The following is a 24,146-nucleotide window of genomic DNA, read 5'->3' as shown; positions in this document are numbered from 1 at the left end:
ATTTCCTTATCCTCCTGAGGAAGTACTTGGTGTTGTGCTTTCTTGACCATTGTATCAGAATGGGTGGACCAGGTGTTGGTGATCACCTCTCCCAGGAACTTGGCGCTCTCATCCATCTCCACTGAAGCTGACAGGGCTGAGCAATCCATTCTGTTTCCTGAAGTCAATGACCAGCTCCTATGAATCGCTGACATTGATGGAGAGATTGTTGCCTTTACACCATGCTGCCAAGTATTCAACCTCTTTCCTGTCCTCTGTTGCATCGTTGTTTGAGATCCAACCTACAACGGTGGTGTCATCAGAAAATTTGTAAATGGATCTGAGTGCACAGCCAAGGACTCCATCCAGGCCAGTCGCTTTCCATGGCTTCACTCTCATGAAGCCCAATCTAATGTCTGCAGCAGTTACCATGGGTCCAGGTGCACCCATGGCTGTTGGGACAGGTGACATTGTTTCACTGACCTTCTGTTCAAAGCAGGTGTAGAATGCATTGTGCTCATCGGTTAGGGATGTATTGTTGTTTGCACTTTTATATGACTTCACTTTGTAGCCCATTATGTCATGTAAGCCTTGCCACAAATGACAGGTGTCATTGTGGTTGGTCTGGCTCTCAAGCTTAATTTGGCATTGCCTTTTGGCATCTCTCTGTTGGCAGACATGTTGCAAAACTTACATTCTTAATGTGTAGAATTGGTCTTGAGGTACCAGAGAAACCTTGGAGATCTGTCAGTAGACAATATATACGAACAAATCAAAACAATTAATTTAAAATAAAAACAGACAGTCCTAGAGAAACCCAGCAGATGTGGCAGCATCTTTGCAGACAGATGTGGAGTTAATGTTACAAGTTTGAGATGAGTTCCAGAGAAGAGCATTTGAGACTCAAAGCATTAAACAAATAAATAAAGGAGAAACAGAGGATGTAATACATTTTGATTTCCAGAAGGTATTAGCATATGTAAACTACTTAAGAAGTTAAAAGTGCATGTGCTTGCGGTAGTATGTTAGTTTGGATAGAGGATTTACTAAATAATGAACGACAGCTGGGATAAGAGACACATTTTCAGGATAGTAACTGTAGCGAGCAGAGTGTCAGAAGGACCTGTGCTACAGCCACAATTATTGTTGAAAAGTCTGGCACTGGAAAAGCACAGCAGGTCAGGCAGCATCTGAGGAGCAGGAAAGTCTATGTTTTGGGCCTGACCTGCTGTGCTTTTTCAGCACCACACTTTTCAAATCTGATCTCCAGCATTCACGGTCCTCACTTTCTCTTCGGCACAATTAGTTACAATATATAATTAATGATGAATAAGGGAAGTGAATGTACTATCACCTAATTTATGGATGGCTCAAGAATAGGTGGGAAGACAATCTACACAGGTTAAGTGAGTGGACAAAAACTTGGCAGATGGAGTATAATGTGGGAAAATGTGAGATTATCCACTTTGGCAGAAAGAATAGAGAGGATGATATGATTTAAATAGAGAAAGACTGCAGAAGCTGCAGCACAGGGAGATTTAGGAGTCCTTATGCAAAGCAAGCATCCAAGATCAGCAGGTAATAGGGAAGGCAATGGGAAGGTGGCCTTTATTTCAAAGGGAATGGAGTATAAAAATTGAAAGGATTTTTTGAAACTATACAAGGCATTAGTTGGACCAGAACTTAAAAAGAGGTCCTTTTATCTAAGCTGTACCAGTATTGGAAGCAGTCCAGAGAAGGTACACGAGGTTGATCCTAGGCATGGAGGGACTGTCACATGATTACACGTTGAGTAGGTTGGGCCTATACCCAGTGGAGTTTAGAATAACATATTAAAATATTCAAGATTCTTAGGGGGTTTGACAGGCTAGGTATGGAGGGGTTATTTCCTTATGAGAGATCCAAGACCAGAGTACACAATCTGGGAATATGGGGTTGCCAGTGGAAGAATCTTCCCGCTCAAATCTTTGAAATTCTTTACTGCTGTAGAAGCTGGATTGTTAAGAATATTCAAAGTTGGGATAGACAGATTTTTAGTCAGTAAGGGGATCAAAGGTTATGGGGAAAAGGCAGAAAAGTGCAGGTGAGGATCATCAGCTCAGCCATGTTCTCATTGAATGGCAGAGAAGGCTCTTTAGGCTAAAAGGCCTACTTCTGCCCCAATTCTTAAAGTCTTATGCTGCCGGACCCATTGAACTTCTCCAGCACTTCGTTTTTATTTCAAATCTCCATCATCTGTAATCTTTTGCTTACCTTTAATATACTCCTTAACTAATAAACAATGTAAATTACCCTTTTCACTTCATCCCAAAGATCAATTTTAGAATTTAGAATTTCTTATAATTTTTTTCCATACCACACACAATTTCCAAGTTAAAAGGTACCTGGTGACTTATTTTTACATAATGTAGTAGTTCCGTTCTCGTGCAATCCCATATGATAAGTAATAACAGCACTATTTAAATTAATAGGGCCAGAATCACTTTATAACCAATACATGCTTTAAAATTTCACACTTTACAAAGTGTCCCCAATTCGTCAATCATGTTATAGTGAATTTGTGTTAACGAACGCATGTTATAACAGACTGACCCGTACCTACCTATCAGATACCAAACAGCAATCCAAGGTAGCCTGTCTCCATTGCTTTCCCCCTTTCATGGATAAATCCCCAGTCTCCTTTAGCATTTATTCCAATATCATTTGATTAGTAATGAGTTCTTACAAAGGTTGAACAACTTGTAGCACACCCACTTGCTAACTACTTTAAAAGACTTAAAAGAAGAAAATTGTAAAATGTTAACTTCAAACATAACTTCACAGAAATTAGAGTTTAGCACCATCAAGACTTTTCAGTAACATAATGGGTCATTAGGAAAGTGGAATGTAAGCTGCTACAGTTCTCTTTAACTTCTAATTCAAATTAAATTGCTTACAGGTATACGGGGTTAGTGTTTGCCAGCTGGATGAGGTTTGTTTGTGTTGGTGTGACAGCTGCCAAGATATCTTGTTCCAAAGCCATTGGAAGCACAGCATAACCACAGTAATCAATGTGTTCACCTGAAAAAGATATAAATGACTCAAATTATTTTTATTCATGCATGCTTTTAAGTGGATAGGTACATTTTAAATTTTATAAAGTTACTAAAATAGATAGTTAAGAAGTTATGTAAAGCATGATTTCACATATGTATTCAAAACAAAGGTTTCCAAGTATGGCATCTAGACTGACTGGACTCCATTAGTTACTGAATAATATTGAAAGGGAATATTTTCTCAGCTCAATTTTCTCTATTTTCTGTCAATATTGCGCCATAATGGAGTATGAAGTTCCATATATACAACAGCATCTTTGGGCTCTTGTGGTGCAATGGTAATGTCCTTACCACTGAGCCAGGAGGTCAAGATTCAAATCCCACCTGCAGAGGAATGTAATAATATCTCTGAAAATATCTACAACCATATCCTCTGCTACCCATTCCACACAATGAACTTTATTCAGCTATTAATTTATTTCAATTTGTTGCTGATTCATACCTTCCTGGCATGGAAATGCAATAATACCACTTAAAGTGAAATTATTCAATAGATACCAAACAAGAAATCAAACCTGCATTCTCTACGTATAAAACAGTATAGCTGTACTTATTCATTTAAAGAATAGCTACAGTGTGGAAACAGGCCATTTGGCCCAACAAGTCCACACTGACCCTCTGAAAACCCATTCCCCTATCATTTTACTTAAACATTTTCTTCTAACACACCTAGCTGACACAACCCTCAACACGATGGGCAATTCAGCATGGCCAATTCACCTAACCTGCACATTTTTGGACCATGGGAGGAAACTGGGGTACCTGAAGGAAACCCACACAGACACAGAGAGAATGTGCAAACTCCACACAGACAGTCACCCAAAACTGGAATTGAACGTGGGTCCCTGGTGCATTGATGCAGCAGTACTAACCACTGAGCCAAAATACCGCTCACGAAATTATTGTTTGAATGGTAAAGGGAACTCTATTTTAACTGTTATCACCAACAACAACTGGATTATAACCAAAACATCCTACTCTGAGTATATATTGTTCTAGGGTGTAGGTTTGCTCGCTGAGCTGTAGGTTTGATATCCAGACATTTCATTACCTGGCTAGGTAACATCATCAGTGGCGACCTCCAAATGAAGCAAAGCTGTTGTCTCCTGCTTTCTACTTATATGTTTGTCCTGGATGGGGTTCCTGGGGATTGTGGTGATGTCATTTCCTGTTCGTTTTCTGAGGGGTTGATAGATGGTATCTAGATCTATGTGTTTGTTTATGGCATTGTGGTTGGAGTACCAGGCCTCTAGGAATTCTCTGGCATGTCTTTGCTTAGCCTGTCCCAGGATAGATGTGTTGTCCCAGTCGAAATGGTGGGTTTTTTTCCTCCTTGTGTAGGGCTACGAGGGAGAGAGGGTCGTGTCTTTTTGTGGCTAGCTGGTGCTCGTGTATCCTGGTGGCCAACGTTCTTCCTGTTTGTCCTAATTACTGTTTGTGGCAGTCCTTGCATGGAATTTTGTACACAACGTTGGTTTTGTCCATGGATTGTACAACAAACTCGCACTCCTGGACGTCACAGTCGAAAGAACGGACAATAGGAAACTACAAACTTGCGTATACAGAAAACCGACAAACACTGACCAAATACTTAACTACACCAGCAATCATCCCAACACACACAAACGAAACTGTATCAGAACACTATTCCAAACAGTCACCTCACACTGCAGCACAGACGAACTTCGGAAAACAGAGGAGAACCAACTATACAACGTATTCAAGAAGAACGGATACTCAAAAAATACAGTCTGCAGATTCCTCAAGAACAAACCATGACAAGCAGACCAAACACAGCCAGAAACCCTAACCACCTTACCATACATCAAAAAAGTTTCAGACATGACAGCCAGACTACTAAGACCCCTCGGAATCCTAGTAGCACACAAACCCACCAACACTCTCAAACAAAAACTAACAACAAGACCCAGTACAGCCCATGGACAAAACCAACGTCGTCTACAAAATTCCATGCAAGGACTGCCACAAACACTACGTAGGACAAACAGGAAGAAAGTTAGCCACCAGGATACACGAGCACCAGCTAGCCACAAAAAGACACGACCCTCTCTCCCTCGTAGCCCTACACACGGAGGACAAAAACCACCATTTCGACTGGGACAACACACCTATCCTGGGAAAGGCTAAGCAAAGACATGCCAGAGAATTCCTAGAGGCCTGGCACTCCAACCACAGCACCAAAAACAAACACATAGATCTTGATACCATCTATCAACCCCTCAGAAAACAAACAGGAAATGACATCACCACAAACCCTAGGAACCCCATCCAGGACAAACATATAAATAGAAAGCAGGAGACAACAGCTTTGCTTCACTTGGAGGTCGCCACTGATAATGTTACCTAGCCAGGTAATGAACGCCTGGATATCAAACCTACAGCTCAGCGAGCAAAACTACACCCTAAACCTCAACCTGAGCTACAAACCTTCACAAACGTTGCATATATTGTTCTAATTTGAAATATTGGTCCTTCAATTAGCTTTATACACATAGTACTGCATATTGCAGATAATAGTGCTTAAATCTATTCATCTCAATTGTCATGATGAATCAAAGTTATTTGTGACCATCTGACTCTCTTAAATAAATGGAATGCAGAATGTCCTTCTTGAGAATTTACAATGTATTATAGCCTTCAACACAATCATAAACAGTTTAAAGGCTCTCTTGTAAAGAATCAATGGTACATCAATTTAAAGTTAATGTTAAATGTGTGAAACAAAGTTTTATTTAATTCAGCATGTAATGTTTTTAATGTTAACTCAATGCTAACACCCAGACCTCAGATTCATAGAGGTCAAAACACATTCCAGGGCCTAAACACACACCTCAAGCTGATATTTTAGCGCAGCACCATGAGAGCAATGGGGAGAAAGTGAGGACTGCAGATGCTGGAGATCAGAGCTGAAAATGTGTTGCTGGAAAAGCGCAGGTCAGGCAGCATCCAAGGAACAGGAGAATCGACGTTTCGGGCATGAGCCCTTCTTCAGGAATGAGGAAATTGTGCCAAGCAGGCTAAGATAAAAGGTAGGGAGGAGCGACTTGGGGGAGGGACGTTGGGAATGCGATAGGTGGAGGGAGGTCAAGGTGAGGGTGATAGGCTGGAATGGGGGTGGGGACGGAGAGGTCAGGAAGAAGATTGCAGGTTAGGAAGGCGGTGCTGAGTTCGAGGGATTTGACTGAGACAAGGTGGGGGGAGGGGAAATGAGGAAACTGGAGAAATCTGAGTTCATCCCTTGTGGTTGGAGGGTTCCCAGGCAGAAGATGAGACGCTCTTCCTCCAACCGTCGTGTTGCCATGGTCTGGCGACGGAGGAGTTGAAGTGTTGAGCTACGGGGTGGTTGGGTTGGTTGGTCCGGGTGTCCCAGAAGTGTTCTCTGAAACGTTCCGCAAGTAGGCAGCCTGTCTCCCCAATATAGAGGAGGCCACATCGTGAGAGCAATGGTTTGTTAAAGGTATTGACAGGTTAAACTAAGGTCACATCTATGTCAGGCTGCAAAGATTCTCATAAGAAATAATACTGGCATACAGGGGAGGTGTTCTAGTATCACAACTGATGGTCAACCCTCAATGACCATGACTATCTGATCATTTCTCTCATCATTGTCTGTCGGACAGTGCTGTGTACGAACTGTCATCTTCCCTTACAATACAACAAAAAACACACTTTAAAATGTATTTAATTGGCTGTAAAATGCTTTAAAAGAACCTGAGGTTATGAAAAGAACTGGACAGATGCAATTCTTTCTTATCACCTATTAAGTATTTCACTACATTCTCTACACTTAACACATATGTCATTTTAAGTAATAATTTATTAAAAATATATACTGGTCAGACAAGCTACCGGTGTCAACCATTTCCAACAAGTTTCATTAACTGTTTTGTTTACTTTGGCTCCCTAGTTCTTTCAAAATATTTCCTTTTAAACAGCATGTGCTGGGAAATGGTTTGGCAGACTGACTAAGCCTGACACAACAGTACAGTCCTGCCAATTCCAGCTAATATAAGGTAAGCAAGTAGATTGTTTTGCATCATTTAGCTTTGCATTTATGGCAAATGCAAAGTTTTGAAACTAAGGTATTTCTATAAACTCTAACCAACTTTTATGGTTCTAACTAAGGTCATTTTCCATTTCAAGTTTGTTGCCTTACTTTTTTTGCACTTAATAGCAGGTTAAATCATTCATTTTCATAAAAGACTTGAGCCTGCACTTTCATCAAGGCTCACGCACACTATGATCTGTCCAGTTATCTCTTATCAATCTGTAGAAATTTCTTTAAAGAAATAAGTTCGCAGTGTTGAAATGCAACATTTTGGGAGATCAAAAAACTACGAGAAATCTAAAACAAAAATGTAAACTGCAGTAAACATTCAGGGAGCACAATGGTATCTGTGGAGAGAGCAGTCATTAATATTAGTGCATATATTGGTATGAAAAAATTAACATTTAAATAGTAACCAAAACATAGACAAGAGGAAGAAACAAGGACATACATCAAGTATTGATAAATTGACCTGTGATGTGAAGAGAATCAGGAAATGAATATTAAAAATGAGGCAATAGGAAAAAGATAGGAAACAGAGAACACGCTAAATAGATGTAGCATTAAAGACATTTGTCAAATCTAACTCAGGATAAACAGGGAAAATGGTGCAGGATCCTGTAATCTGCAGAGAACAACACCAACCACCAAAGATAAAAGATGAAGGTGCAGATTCCTCCACCAATGTTGGATCCGGCAATTGTTGACTTCCTGCACAAACTCATCTCACTGAACAAACTCAATTCACAATGTCTAGTTCTGTTTTATTATTTAAGTGCAAACTAAAGTTAAGGCTGGAAGAAATTAAGATCAACATGCCCTTTAAGTGTATGACAGGTCATTTTTTCCATGCTTACTATTCCAGTTTATTTTTGCTTTTCCTTCTCATTCCTGAGTGCCTATTTAAAAGATGTTTATTCTTTCAATTTCAATGGTAAGTTCTAAATCAAAATGTTAACTTCGCTGTTCTCTCCAGAGATTTTGTTTTTGAAATCGAAGCAATGTTGAATTAATGATTACATCTCTTCTACTTGTTTCGTCACTGCTTGACTATTAAGCTAGTCACCAATGTTGTCTTAAGCATCCTTTGAATAAAACCAAAAGTTTGATTTATTTTGTCAAAAAAAAAGCCTCAAAAAGCCACAGAAATATGTGGCTACAGAGCTGCACTGTATCTCCCTTAAATAAGTCAAATCACACTCCTGACTGAATGCATGAATGTAACTGAGACAATGAAAATGCAGAAGCAGGTCATAATGAAGTCTATTTATTTTAATATTAACAATTTCTATATTACTTACAACATTACATACCGATGTGGCAAAATTGGTCATCAACTTCCACAGACAGTCCATACAGAAAGTTATTGAAATATATTGCCTTAGAATACTGAAGTTGAAATGTACAATTTTAAACTAAAACAGATGACTAAATTGGCTAGAGGTAACCCTATCGCAAAGTAACACCAGAATTAAAGGAACACCTTTATGGAAAATAATCCAGAGTACCTTCTAACTTCATTAACATACCAATTAAATTGACTCGTCCTGGAGCTCGTGCATAAAATGCAGGTGGGGCACCATATTTAGATATAAATGCATCTTTTAGTTTCGTAAACCTGAAGAAACAAAATTGAATATAAAGTGTAAATGATTCCTGCATTACACCAGAGGAAGAAAATCACCTACCTGAAATTTAAGAATAATCGCTCACCCTCAAACTTTAAATAAAGTTATCAATATCAAATGATGAGCACAAATAAAAAAAGTACAGAAATGATACAGAACTCAAAACTTTTAATCAAAGGCATGCTCCACTTGAACTCATTCTTAGTCACCTGTTGTCATTTAGCCCAGAAATCGGTATTTGCAGACCTACACCCATGAAGAACACCAAGGTTTTTCTGTTGAAAGGATGTTGTTTTGGTTTCTAATGCTGTGGAAAGCATTTACCAGAACAATTGTACTGGGTGGCTGAGAGTTTTGTCGCATCTCTCCAGGATGAATATACTAAATTATTGCAAAAATCCTTGAAACAGCAAATACTGTACTTATAGTGTTGCACTGAGGTACAAAGCTTGGATGAAAAGTACCAATGGCAATTTCTCATGGAAACAGAAACCCCATTTAATTCTGATAAGTCATAAGATTTTTCATAAGTCCATCAGGAATGGAAGGAAACTTATCCACCCTACAAGTGCTAAGAATAGTTGAAGCAAATATCGTTAATGTACTGTATTTAAGGGCTGGATATGCATCTATGGGAATAAGGCTTGCAAAATACCAAAACCCCACTATCATAACTGCAGGACTGGTGTTTTTGGCTCAAGAATTGGTCAACTAGGCTACGAACACCATTTTTAATGAAAATTAAAAAGAGACTCACAGCTGTTAAGACTGTGTCAGACCTCCATAGCAGCTATCAGAACCTGGGTTTGTCAGCTTTTAAACCTTTAAGTTTCTCCAATTCTGTTTCTCTGTTGATATATATTAACACAGGTTCCTCAGTCTTTTTCGCCCCTTGGATATCGTCTGTTTCTAAGACTTAATTTTAATCTCCTACTGTCAAGGCAAACAGGTATTTGTTCAAAGTCTCTCATATTTCTTCATTCTCCTTGGGTAGTTTGTCCTGTCTCTGCCTCAAATAGATCAACACATATTTTAGTCACTATCATCCAACTTTTTATATACTTGCCAAACCTCTTACTACTGCTTTTATATTCCTGATTAGATTACTGTCATGTTTCTATTTCTTTCCTTTATCAACTTTTAACCACCCTTTGCTGGTTTCTAAATTACTATATATCCTCAGGCTTACAATTCATTGCAATATTATAAGCCTCTTTAATCTATCCTTACCCTCTCTTTTAATCTATCCTTAGCCAGTTCTCTCCTGATACTTGAGTAAGTGGCTTTAAGATACATGTTTGGAACTGGTCTCCATCACTTAGAATCCCCACAGTGCTGAAAGAGGCTATTTGGCCCATCAAGTCCACACCAACCCTCCAAAGAGCATCCCATCCATACCCCCACTCTACCCCATAACTCTGTATTTACCATGGCTAATCCACCTAGCCTGCACATACCTAGACACTACGGACAATTTAGTGCAAGAAAAGTAAGCCACCTAACATGCACAACTTTGGACTGTGGGAGGAAGCAAGAGCATCCAGCGAAAACCCACGGAGACACAGGGAGAACTTGCCAACTCTACACAGTCACCCAGGTCCTTGGCACTGAGAGACAGCAGTACCAACAATTGAAGCACTTTGCTGTCCATTCAAAGCATAATATTGTATTCAACGTACCTTAATCCCCTTAAAGGATACTTTACCATAAGGTAAACAATTAAGCCTGCTCATTCCCACAGTGTAAGATCTAAAATTGATTATTTCTTGTTGGTCTAACAATTCTAGGAACATGCCACAAAGCAGTTTACTAACTTGACCACTCTATGGAGGGATTATAGTCTCCCATTGTTATTACATTGCCTTTGTCACCAACTCCAATTCTAATTTCTTAATGCTTTGTTCAATGGTACATCTAACTGGTGGGGGCCCTCTATACAGTACTACCACTGGAGTTTACTAATCCCTGTGATTCCTAAGCTCCAGTCACCACAGATTTTGCTTGCGGATTTTCAGCCAAAACCCTTTCTTGTTTCTATCCATTGGTCATCCTCAACTATCATAGTCACTCCTCCTTTTCCATCCCGTCTGTCTTTTTAAAGTTTCTGTACCTTGGAATACTTATTTTCCCAACCTTGGACATTTCCGTAATAATATTTTGTATCCATACCATTTCTCTCAGTGCTGCTTGTTCATCGATCGTTTAACAAATATTTTGCCAATGTTTCTGCAATAGTAATTCTACCACCAAACATATTCAAGGGCAGAAGACACAAGGGAGCAGCAAAACTTCCAAGTAACCCTACAAGTCTCCATACCAGTTTACTTATTTTACTGTTCCTTCCTCGTGAGGATTAAACACAGGAATTCCCTCAAGACATCAGTCCACTACCTTTTTGAGGGCAGTTATAGAAAGACAATTGCCAGACTTGTTCATGCCAGAATTAAGTCTTTTTTACTCTAGTCTCACCATTGATTTTAATGGGGACAGAGCCACGTTAATTTGTTATTCAACTATTTCACCAAGGATCTATTCACAAGGCATCACAAAAGTCACAGCAAATTGTGGCGTAGATGCAGATAATTACATCCCAGAATTTCTGCACCATTTATAAATGACAAAAATCTTGGAAGAGGATTTCAATAAGTTCAGGTCCAATCACTTCAGACACAGGCCCTTCCTTATGGAGATATTTAATCTAAGCCGACATTGGATGAGAAGGAGTGAAAGTATAGTCAATTGATACCATCATTAGTATGTTTAAATGATGCAGCAGTGAAAGTGCAATTTCTCTTGTACATATTTATACCTTTTAAATTTTTAATTCAATATATTTTCTTGTATTTACACATGCCTAATTAACTTATTGAAACAATTTTGAACTGGAATATTGCCATCCATGAGACTGGGAACATTCTTCTGCAACTTCTTTACAGTTGAACATCTCAAGCAATCCTACAGTCTCATTCATTTTATGTTCTGCTTTCACATGATAGATGCTAATGCATTAAAATTAGTGCAAAACAATGAGATGTAAATAGAGTATTACACATGGATTGCATTCCCCCAAATTAATCTAGGGGAATAATCATGAGAAGCAGCATCTCTGAAGAACACACAGCCTCGACACGGCATTTCAAATTGAGCCTGACCAAATAGGGTCTGTTTCCATGCTGTACATCTCTATGACTATTAAATAAAAGTGAGGTGGGGCGTGGCTATTGTAGGGAGCCTACCTCTGAGCCAGGAAGCTCCAGTTCAAGTTCCACCTGTACCAGGTGTGAAACAACCCAATGATGTTGATTAAAAAATGTGAGAGGCAATGCATTTGGGAAGACTAATAAGGAAAAGTAGATGACTTTGAATTGTCGGGTTCAAAGGATTACAGGATCAGAGAGATTATGGAGTGCATATCCATGGATCCATGAAGGCAACACAGGCAGATAAGATGACTAAAGCAGCATAATACTTGCCTTTACTAAACAAGGTGATGAATACAACAGCAAGGAGGTTAAGATTAAGCTGTACATAGTGTTAGTTAGGCCACATCTTAAGTACTATGTGCAGTTCTGATCACCAGATTTGATTGCACTGCAAAGGGTGAGGAAGAATTTCATCGGGATGTTGCCTGAGTTGGAGCAATTCAGCTTTGTTTAGGAGATATGGTTAGTAAGTTTGCAGGTGACACCAAAGTAGGTGGTGTAGTGGTCAGTGAAGATTATTTCAGAGTACAAAGGGACCTTGATCAGATGGGCCAATGGGCCAGAGTGTGGCAGGTGGAGTTTAATTTAGTGAATTGAGATGTGTTGGCATTTTGGTAAGGTAAACCAGGGCATACTTACACAACCAATGGTAGGGTCTTGGGGACTGTTGCCGAACAGAGACCCAGGGATACAGGTGCATAGTTTCTTGAAAGTAGAGTCACAGGTAGACAGGATGGTGCAGAAGGCATTGGATATGCCTGCCTTTATTGGTAAGTGCATTGATATAAAGTTAGGACATCACATTACAACTGTACAGGACATTGATTAGGCATTTTTTAGAATACTGTGTACAATTCTGGTTGCCCTATATGAAGGTTGTTGCTAAACTTGAGAGGGTGCAGAAAAGATTTACAAGAACATTACGAGGACCAGAGAGTTTGAATTATAGGATGAGGCTGAATAGGCTGGGGCTATTTTCCCTGGAGCATGGAGACTGAGGTTTATAAGATCATGATAGGGTGAATAGCTTTTTTTCCTAGGGTGGGGGAGTCCAAACTAGAGGAGATAGGTTAAATGTGAGAAGTGAAAAATTTAAAAAGATCCTTAGAGTGTGGATGGAACAAGCTGTCAGAGGAAGTGGTGGCGGTAAATACAATTACAACATTTAAAAGGCATCTAGATGGGTACATGAATAAGAAGGGTTAAGAGGGATGTGGGCCAAATGAGACAAGATCAGAATGGAATGCCTAGTCAGTGCGGACGAGTGGACCAAAGGGTCTGTTTCCATGCTGTATAACTATGACTCTGTAAGAAGGATTAGATAGGCTGGGTTGTTTTCATTACAAGGCTGAGGTGGGGTCTGATTAGGGTGTTCAAAGTCATAAATGGGCAACATTTCCTCATAGTAAAGGGGGTCAATAATTAGCAGGCACACTTTTAAGACAAGGAGCAAGAGAATTAGAGTGGATTTCAGGGTAAAGAAATTTCCCCGGATGTTGTGGGTACCTGAAACTCACAGAAAGAATGGTAGAGGCAGGAATGCTCAAGACATTTACAAACAATTTAGACAAGCACTTGAAGTGCCGTAGTATACAGTATATGCTAAGAGCCAAATGCTGGAAACTGAATGATTGATGACCAATGTAGACACAATGAGCCAAAGAGCTTCTTTCCTTGTTATAAAAACTCTATGACTCAGTCATATAGCAAGGAAACAGACCCTTCAGTCCAACTCATCCACACTACGAGACAACCCAATCTGACTTAGTCCGAAGTGCCAGCATTTTACCCATATTCTTCTAAATCCTTCCCACCTAGATGTCTTTTGAATGTTCTATTGGTATTCGCCTCTAGCAACTTGTTCCACACACACACACACACCACCCTCTGCTTGTAAAAAGTTACCCTTCAGGTCCTTTCTAAATCTTTCCCCTCTCACTTTAAACCTCGTTTTGGATATTCCCATCCCAGGGAAAAGACCTTGGCTATTCTACCTATGCTCCTCACCATTGTATAAACCTCTATAAGGTCATCCCTCAGATTCTGATACTCCAGGCAAAAAAAAACCCAAACCTATTCAGCCTCTCACTGTAGCTCAAACCCTCCAATTCTGGCAACATTCTTGTAGATCTTTTCTGCATCCTCTCAAACTTAACAATACCCTTATAGCAGACTTTGATGAAGTCCTTGATCAAGCCTAATTTATGTATTAGACGATACAGACTTCTCCGTAGTGTACAGTTGATCATAGTATAGTGAAAATGTGTACAGGATGATCAAGCTCATTCGTCCTCGACGTGCCATGGTCAAACTATAAGCAGTTAAATGGGTTTGGCTCATCCCGTGACAACTCTTGTGGTTCCCGTGATGTGCAATTTTCGCACAAGGGAAATCTGATGACAACTGCAAGCATTTAAGCGGCTGGTTATGCTTAGTTAGAGACAAATGAACTTAATCGGACTGTAGGATTACAGCCGGTCGGGGCGATCATGAAAAGAAGCTGAATTAAGTACTTTGCCAGTTTCATGGATGTAAATATTTCAAGTTCAAAATAATTCAAGCACGGCAATATAATGAAATGTACGCCGTCCATCAAATAAGTCCCATTAATCAAAGCAATTGAATTAATCCGATGTCCTTGATTGCCAAATAAGTTTCGCCGCCTAACTTTAAAGTCTTCGTGGCCATCAATTTATTAACAACAGATTACGCTCTGTACTTTGTGTCTAAGATTGTGAAAGTGCCTTATGAAAGACTCAATATGGAGAGACAATGCCACACTTCTATCGGTATTAGTTCGAGTTTTAGATTAGCAAGTAAAAAAAAAGGAAATTTGAGCACCACGTCACGGATTTAAAAGAAAACTAATCACCCCCAAGGCCGAATCTCAGGATGACCAAACACCGACACAGTCTTTGTAAAAACAGACGGGCAAAGCTGCAATATAGTGCCTGCTACCTTTCACTGTCAGCCACCAAAACCGGCTCTTGGGGAGGAGTCGCCTTATCCACCATTCTTCCTCAACTACCCTTTCCCTGGATCTATAGCTGGAAATAAACAGATTTCTGGGCGTTTGTCGCAGCTCCAGAGACTCCCAGTTCCGCTCATCACGGATATCCTGCACACACCCACTGCGGAATGGGACAGACATTGTCAAGTATTTCTCGACAAATGAGGGGAGGAAGGATGGCTTGTAAGCAAATGCATTTGTCACACAGTGATATAAAATGCAACAGCTCCCCTTTAAAGCATTTTCTTCATACCCAACACCTTAACAACTGCAACTATACAACTCGTGCACTTGATTGCTGGGAGTGAGTGTCCCACTCAATCTCTTCCCCCACCCTCGGCTCGGTTGCTGAGGCCGAGTGTCCCACTCAATCTCTTCCCCCACCCTCGGCTCGGTTGCTGAGGCCGAGTGTCCCACTCAATCTCTTCCCCCACCCTCGGCTCGGTTGCTGAGGCCGAGTGTCCCACTCAATCCCTTCCCCTCGTCCCTCAGCTCGGTTACTGGGGATTTGTGTCCCACAGAAAAACCTCCCCGGCAGTTCAAATTGGAAACCGCGCGGAATTGTGGGGCTCGTACACAAAAAAAAACTACTTCCAAGATGTCTGACATGGAGGATGATTTTATGTGCGATGATGAGGAAGATTATGACTTGGTATTGGTTTTAATATCACGCTTATACATAAGCGATTCGGTCTTTTTTGTTTTGTATTGCCCAGAGGTTCTGTTTGCCACGGTTCAGGGTTTTTCCGGTGTAGTTTAAGCCGCGTCCCTGTCTCAGAGTCGGGACATTAGCTGCTGTGAGTGAGCCATCCCGAGCTTTCGACTGTTGGTAGTTGGCAGCGGAGTATCCGTTTGAGCAGAAACCACATTAGTTTTATAAGGTTTCAAATGATATTTTTAAAACAGTTTCACTCCGTCTTATATTTTCGGCCACAGGTTCAAGTTGTGTGGTAACCTGACGAAGTGGGCCTAGTAACACTTGGTCAGGTCGAAACACGTTAGGCCTGATCTGTAGAAGCCCACCATTTACAAATCATCCTCTTGTATCCGTTATAAAAGTTCTGTTAAAAATTTAACGAAAATGATAGCTTTTCAGTTATATAGTCCCTAATACAAAAATCGAAAACAGGTGGTTTAGGGCTTCATAATTTGCTTGACATAGTGTGCTAACGCAGTGCAATTATCTGTGAACACTGCGATTGTTTACTTGATTAATGTAGAAATATCTTTATTTCTACGTGTGAGGTGGGTGTTGCTGGGAAGACCACACTTGTTGCCCATCCCTAATTACCTTAGAACTGAATGGTTTGCTTGGCCACTCCAAAGGGTAGTTAAGAGTCAGCCACATTGCTGAGAGTCTGGAACCATATGAAGGCCAAATTGGGTGAGGACAACACATTCCCTTTCCTAAAGGACGTTAGTGAAACAGATAGGTTTTAACAACAATCTGGGATAGTGGACTAGCTTTATATTCCACATTTATTAAGTTATCTTAAATTCCACCAACTGTTGAGGCAAGATACAAACCCATATCCCAAGAGCTTGAGCCTGGGGTTCTGGATTGCAATGGCATTACTAATGTGTGACCATCTCCCATTGTTATTGATAATTTTGTAATCAAATTAGGTCACCTCCATTTGTAGTGATAAATTATTAGTTTCATTTATTAAATTTTTATGTGTGTATATTTACTTATCTAACTGTGAGCTTTGAACATTCTTTAAAACTAAAATTACCTGCTGAATACAATTTTTAAAAATTATTCTGAACTGGAAAGAGATGATGAATAAATTGCATTGCAGGGACGTCAACTGAAACTTTAAACAGAGCTTAAAGATAGCTGAGGAAATTCCTATGCAACCATATTTGCCTACAAATGTCATTGTCATAAAAGGCCTTTCTCTGTGCTATATTGAAATAAAGGAAATTAAAACAGTGCAGTAAATACATTTTTAAAAGTCATTTCATTTTTAAAATTATTCACAGCTTGCAATATATGTAAAAGGCTTGTATGTAAAAGGCTTGAAGAACCATGAGAGTTAGTGCAAGAAAAATCTTTTCCTGCTTAGCATTCTGTCTTTGTACAAGTCAGCCATGTTTTCATTGCTGTCAACCAAGTTTTCCTGTATTTCTATACTGTGGTGGTGTAATCCCAGAGCATGTTCTAGCTTCAGCTAGAAAAACATGTGGGCAAGTGAATAGGCATTCATTGGGCTCTTATGGGATGATTTTTCTTGTTACATTTTGTTTGTTTTCTGTTTTACGCCTTAGCAATGCTTGAGATCATCTAGGAGCTTTGTTAACCTCATGCTGTGTGACTAGTGTTTTGACATTTGCAAAACAATGTGACATCTTGAGTTCTTTTGTCATAAGAAGTGGCAGTTTAGCAGCACTATTCGTGTTCGTACAGCCCAAAGCAATGACATATTAAACACTTGCTCTTTAAAGAGTGATCTGGTAAAAGATAAAAAAGCAGTCCTGTTTAACATCTGCATTAATAAAGTCTTGGTGCAAACTGGTTCAGGTAGGTATAGATGGAATCTTCATGCAACCATTATTCATGCAACCAAGTTCTAAAGTGACAATGACAATACCAGTCAAATATATAATTATTTATTACCAATTAATTTATAATGCGGTGGTATGTAAAATTAATCTGTAATGTTAACTTTCCAAGTATGGTGACTCTTTATCAGAACTGATTAACTGTTCTGATGAAGAGTCACTGGACTTGAAATGTTAACTCTGCTTTCTTGACATAGATACTGATAGATGTGCTGTATTTCTCCAGCAATTCCTGTCTTTGTTTCAACATCCGCCATTCTTGTTTCGTTTTAATCTGCAAGATGTCCTGATTGGTGTGAGGAGCATTTTACTGAACTAGCAGTTTACAGTACTTGTATAAAGACAAACATTCTTATCAGTTCTGCTTTGAGAGTTAATCTACAGATGGAATAATACAGCACAGAAGAGAACCATTTGGCTTATCAAATGTATTCACTTTTTTTCAAAGAAAAATCCAGTTAATCTTACTCCCAACTCATGCCTGCTCCTTTTAAATGTGCTTTCATAGAATTTTCATTTTGTGACATTACAGCTGCTGAATCATCAATAAATGTTTAATGGATGAACATTGTGAAGAAGCTGAATTTATCAGTGACAATATAATGGTTAATGTGGTGTATTATTCTCAGGTCCTGTTGTCTGAGGTAGTGTCATTAATTCAATGCTCAATTCTTATTGGTGTTCCTGAAGTCACCTTGCACAGGCTACTTGTACGTTTACTCAGAAACCAAATCCGTTGTTTTAAATTTTATATGATCAACTATAAAACAAGACATGCTGTAGAAGCATGAAAGTATGCTGAATGACAATAACACTATGTTTTTCAGATTTTGGTTCCATTAACTACCTTTTTGTTTTAACCAACAGGAGTATTCTGAAGATAGTAACTCCGAGCCAAATGTGGATTTGGAAAATCAGTACTACAATTCCAAAGCATTGAAGGAGGATGATCCTAAAGCAGCACTGAGCAGCTTCCAAAAGGTTCTTTATTGCATGTTATCTAGCGGAATACATGTTATGATAAGATAATATTATGTTCATATCTTTTCTGAACATACCTTACAAGGGCAGCTTTTTAAAATTTATCTACTAAGGCAATTTAGTTCTCTTAACGTAGACTAGTTCACATGTTAGAGCACAAAAATATGTTATTGAGCCAACAAATTTATGCTGGATTTTTTTTCTCTAGATAAGTCATCAGATGTAATCCCAGTCACAATAACTGTTGATAATTCATAAAGTTATTTACCAAAAACTATACAGCCTTCTTTTGTTCTGCAGGTAACCCATTACGTACTTTAACTTACAAACCATTTTAGACATCATTTGTCTTTTGAGAAAAGCCCTTTTACCTCTGAGCATTCTCACGTGTTAGCCAACATTTACGTTGACCTGAGTCATGGAAACAACTATAAACCCATTACTTTTGACCTGGGCCATATGGATTTCTTCTTTGCAGAAATTTGTTACAACTAGCCCTAGTTAAACAAGATATAATTAAGTTTGGTGTTTGCCAAATGAAGTCAAATTGATTAAGTATTGAATAATAATCCAATCCTACACACTCTTCCTTTTAAAACTAATAAAACCATGAGAAATAGGAGGATTAAACCATTTGATGCTTAAACTTGCTTCACACAACTCCATGAGTGTTTGTGAGGAGATGCATGGGAGATAGCGCTCATTCTTGTGATGGCAGGATTTAACATATGGGGAGAGGTTAAATTGATTAGAATTATATTTGCTGAAGTTCAGAATAATGGCAGGGTTTCTCATAGAAATCTATAACATTGTAAACAGGACAAGACAGATAGATCCAGGAAGGAAGTACCTGATGACAGTGAATCCAGAATCAGGCGTCACAGTTTAAGGACATAGAGAAATTATTTAGGACTGAGATGAAAAGACTTCTTTTCGCCCAGACAGTGGTGACCCTATGGAATTCACTACCACAGAAAGTAATCAAGGTTAAAACATTGTATGATTTTGAGAAGGAGTTAGATGTAGTATTGGGTCAAGAGCAAACAAAGGGTGTAGGTGAAAAACAGGAACATACTGTTGAGTTGGATGATCAACCATGATCATAATAAATGGCTGAACCAGCAATTGCTGGTTTTATTTTTCTGTCAGTGCAGGCGGCACTGTGGCTCAGTGGTTAGCAATGCTGCCTCACAGCTCCAGGGATCCGGGTTCAATTCCCGCCTCGGGCAACTGTCTGTGTGGAGTTTGCACATTCTCCCTGTGTCTGCGTGGGTTTCCTCCGCATGATCTGATTTCCTCCCACAGTCCAAAGATATGCAAGTTAGGTGAATTGGCCATGCTAAATTGCCCATAGTGTTGGGTGCAGGAGTAAAATGTAGGGGAATGGGGTCTGGGTGGGTTGCTCTTCAGAGGGTTGGTGTGGACTTGTTGGGCCAAAGGGCCTATTTCCACACTGTAGGGAGCCTAATCTAATCTAAAAGGCTCAAAGATTGCAGGGAAAATGAAGACTGACACTAAGAGTTTCTATAGGTTCATGAAGAGAAAGAGATTAGTGAAGACAAATGTAGGTGTCCTACAGACAGAAACTGGGGAATGTAAAATAGGCGACAAAGAAGTGGCTGAGCAACTGGATACATACTTTGGTTATGCCTTCACAAAAGAGGACACAAATCAGATACCAAAAATATTGGACAATGCAAGATTTAGAGAGAGGGAAGAACTGAGTAAGATCATTATTAGTAGAGAAATGGTGCTGAGAAAATTGAGGAGATTGAAGGCAGATAAATCCCCAGAGTCTGATAATCTACATCCCAGAGTACAGTACTTAAGGAAGTGGCTCTAGAAATAGTGGAGGCATTTCTGGTCATCTTCCAGAATTCCATCAACTCTGGAAGAGTCCCTGCAGATTGGCAGGTAGTTAATGTTACTCCAATATTCATAAAGGGAGGCAGAGAGAAACTAGGGAATTACAGACCAGTAAGCCTAACACTGCTAGTGGGGAAAATTCTCAAATCTGTTATCAAAGACATTATAGCAAAACATTTAGAAAGCAATGGCAGAATCAGACAGAGTCAGCATGGATTTATGAGGGGGAAATCATGCTTAACAAATATGTTGAAATTCTATTAAGATGTAACTAGTAGAGTTGACAAGGGGGAGCCAGTCGGTGTTGAGTATTTGGACTTTCTGAACGTGTTTTAACAAAATCCCACATAACTTACTGTGTAAGATTAAAGCGCATGGGATTAGGGAAAGCACATGGGATTCAGGAAAGTGCATTGAGATGGATACAAAACTGATTGGCAGAGAGGAAGCAAAGAATAGGAATTAATGGGTCCTTTTCAAATTGACTGGCAGTGACCAGTGGGGTACCACAGGGGTCGGTGCTTGGAACCCAGCTATTCACAATATATATGAATGATTTGCATGAGGGAACAACATATAACATCTCAAAGTTTGCAGATGATACCAAGATTGATTGGGAGGATGAACAGTGATGAGGATGCAGAGATGCTTCAGCATGATCTGGACAAGTTGGGTGAGTGAGGAAATCAGTGGCAGATGCAGTATAATTTGTAAGCAAAAACAAGAAGGCAGATTACTACCTTAATGGCAATGAGTTGGCAGAGGGGAGCGCGCATTGGGACCTGGGTGACTTTGTGCACCAGTTGCTGAAGGTAGGCATGCAGTTGCAGCAGGTGGTAAAGAAGGCAAATGGTATGTTGTCCTTCATTGTGAAAGGTTTTGTGTCCAGGAGCAGGGACATGTTGTTGCAGTTATTCAGAGCCTTGGTGAGGCCATACCTAGAATATTGTGTGCAGTTTTGGGCTCCTTTTCTGAGGAAGGATGCTCTTGCTGTCGGGCGTGCAGTGAAGGTTTACCAGGTTGATTACAGGAATGGTAGGACTGACGTATGAAGAGAGATTGATGAGGTCATGATTGTTTTCGCTGGAGTTTCGCGGGAATCTCATAGAGATTTAAAAATTTCTAACATGACGAGGCAAGGTAAATGCAGGGAGGATGTTCCCAGTGGTGGGTGCATCCAGAACTGAGGTCATACTCTGAGGATTCTGGGTGGACCATTTAGGATGGAGGTGAGACATTTCTTCATCTAAAGAATGGTGGGCCTTTGGAATTCATTGCCACAAGAAATAGTTGATCCCAAAACATTGAATGTATTCAAGGGCGGCTAAGTATAGCACTTGGGGCCCAAAGTTATGGGGAGAAAGCAGGATTAGGCTATTGAATTGGACAATCAGCCAAGGTACTGATGAATAGTGGAGCAGGCTCAAAGGGCCAAAAGGCTACCTCCTGCTGCTACCTTCTATATTCCTATGTAAAGTGCTCAATGACCTACTCTGCTCCAATTTTTTACATTTCCAGCCTGTTTCCCATAACTCTAAAATCCCTAGTGGATCAAATATTTATCAATGTCTGCCTTCACTATCCTAGGTTAGAGAATTTTAAAAGATTAATAACCAATTATTTTCTTCTATCTTCAGTGGGAGACCCCTTTGAAACTGTCCTCCTAGTTCAGATCTCTTCCATGAGAGGAAAGATCTTTCAGCAGCTACCATGTCAAGCCTGTTTAGAATCAGTATATTTCAGTGGGCTCACCTCTCAGTCTTCTAAACTCCAATGTATATATGTTTTTTGGTATTCCTTTTAATCAAGCAATTATCTGCAAAAGAAATCGTGGGCTTTGCAACTGTTTATGAAAAATAATTGCACAACATAAACAGATTTTTGATAATTTTCCTTTTATTTCTGTGGTTGTCTTTAATTTGTGTCCTTATGTTTCCATTTACGTATCCAGTGTTCACATTCTTTAATTAGTTAGCTTACTGCAACCCTTCCTCACCTGGAGCACCTGAATTAGGTCATTCTTTCATACGTTTCCCATCATTGAATAAAGCCCCAATTTCTCAACTCTTAATAACATCCTTCTCAATTACAACTGAATCTGTTTGTTTGCATTTATCTCTTTGTTGAATATGGTGTCTCAAGTACAAAGGCCTTTTTATAATATCCTTATCCATTTGTCCAGGGAACACTAATAATAATCTGCAAAGCAAGGTCCCTCAAGTCAGTTTAAATTATATTATTTGGTTTTTTTCAATCTATTTCATTTTATGGCATAAAAATAGCTCCTCTAACTATGTCCCACTGCAGTCTTTCACTGTCCTCATAATGACTGCTGTATCTCCTTCCCACGTGGCCTTACCTCTCCATTCTTCAATCAATGTTTTCTTCTAAGGAGTACACTTAAAACAAAAAAATGCAAGTTGGCACTATATTGTACTTCAACCACATTTTGGAAAATATTATGTACCAGGAAATGATATGTAGATCAGTCCATATTTATTTATTTTGCTGTTTTTAATTTGTATTTTTTAACAGTTGATAATGATTCAGTTAACAACCCAAAATGTTGATTCAGAATTTGTAGTTTTAAGCATAGAATCCCTACAGTGTAGAAACAGGTCATTTGGCCCAATAATTCCACATGACCCACCAAAGAGTTACCCACCCAGACCCATTCCCCTACTATCCTATATTTACCCCTGACTGATGCACCTAACCTACACATCCCTGAACACTATGGGCAATTTAGCATGGCCAATTCACCTAAACTGCACATCTTTGGATTGTGGGAGGAAACCGGAGCCCCCAGAGGAAACCCACGCAGACACAGGGAGAATGTCCAAACTCCACACAGACAGTTGCCCGAGGCTAGAATCGAACCCGGGCCCCTGACGCTGGGAAGTAGCAGTGCTAACGACTGTGCCGCCTAAATCAAAGTCTTCAAGATATTAACATAAAAAGACAGGGTAGATAATGATGGCAAAGCTGTTAACATTTACTGGCTTATGCATAAAATAGACATAAGCTTCTGTCATCTGCACGCACTCAGTTATACTCAGAAATCAGTTACTGCTCATGATAATCTGTTACACAGTGTACCGTTGTGTTATAGTTTTTAAACATTAGGCATAAAAACAATCAAAAAGATTAAAGTTGTTCAATGTGTTGTGATTGACCTTTTTAAAAACCACCTTCTAAGTCAACATTATTGCTGCAAAATTTCTTCAGCGCTGAAATACTAAATTTACAAATGTGGAGTGTCATTCTGTAAAACATTTTCAAACTTTTGTCTTTCAAACTTTATTTATGGTATTTTTGCATCCACTTAATGCCATCTATAGGTCCCAATTTTAGTTTTGTTTTTGGGAAATTAAAATTAATAAATTACATTCCATGCTTTTTAATCTGGTTTATCTTCAGTCTAGAGGAGAAAGTGGGGACTGCAGATGCTGGAGATCAGAGCTGAAAAATGTGTTGCTGGAAAAGCGCAGCAGATCAGGCAGCATCTATGGAGCAGGAGAATCCAGCTTTTCCAGCAACACATTTTTTATCTTCAGTCTGCCTGATTGGCTACTTCATGACATGACTGTTGTTGGATGGCATTTTACCTCCTATAATTAACGGCAAGTGCAAAATCATGTTCGAATTCTACACCGACCACAATCTGGGCCATTATTTAGGATTATTTTATTGTTGTTTGCTTGCTTTCTCAATGTTAATTGTGACTTGTAATTTCTGATCATCGAATTT

The 24,146-nt window shown here is 39.4% G+C and overlaps 2 protein-coding genes across 5 annotated transcripts in view; one reads left to right on the top strand and one right to left on the bottom strand.

Annotated features, from left to right (window-relative positions):
* Positions 1-15,337, bottom strand: part of galk2 (galactokinase 2) — a 119,106-nt gene extending 103,769 nt beyond the window's left edge. Inside the window, exons 1-3 of one of the 2 annotated variants that reach the window (XM_072565049.1) lie at positions 14,933-15,337; positions 8,673-8,761; positions 2,916-3,039 (exon numbers count right to left, since the gene is read on the bottom strand). In XM_072565049.1, the coding sequence (XP_072421150.1) occupies positions 2,916-3,039; positions 8,673-8,761; positions 14,933-14,988 (269 nt within the window). In that variant the 5' untranslated portion in view covers positions 14,989-15,337. The remainder of the gene's footprint in view (positions 1-2,915; positions 3,040-8,672; positions 8,762-14,932) is intronic. The other variant, XM_072565048.1, reaches the window with a different exon arrangement.
* Positions 15,338-15,468: 131 nt separating this feature from the next.
* The window catches only part of cops2 (COP9 signalosome subunit 2), a 35,441-nt gene continuing 26,763 nt past the window's right edge, over positions 15,469-24,146 (top strand). For all 3 annotated transcript variants that reach the window (XM_072565047.1, XM_072565046.1, XM_072565045.1), the window contains exons 1-2: positions 15,469-15,636; positions 18,417-18,530. In XM_072565047.1, coding sequence (XP_072421148.1) covers positions 15,583-15,636; positions 18,417-18,530 — 168 coding nt within the window. In that variant the 5' untranslated portion in view covers positions 15,469-15,582. The remainder of the gene's footprint in view (positions 15,637-18,416; positions 18,531-24,146) is intronic.

Source organism: Chiloscyllium punctatum, chromosome 48 (genome assembly GCF_047496795.1).
Source record: "Chiloscyllium punctatum isolate Juve2018m chromosome 48, sChiPun1.3, whole genome shotgun sequence".
Classification (NCBI taxonomy): domain Eukaryota; kingdom Metazoa; phylum Chordata; class Chondrichthyes; order Orectolobiformes; family Hemiscylliidae; genus Chiloscyllium; species Chiloscyllium punctatum.
Note: the sequence above shows the minus strand (reverse complement) of the source record. Positions and strands in the feature narration are given on the sequence as shown.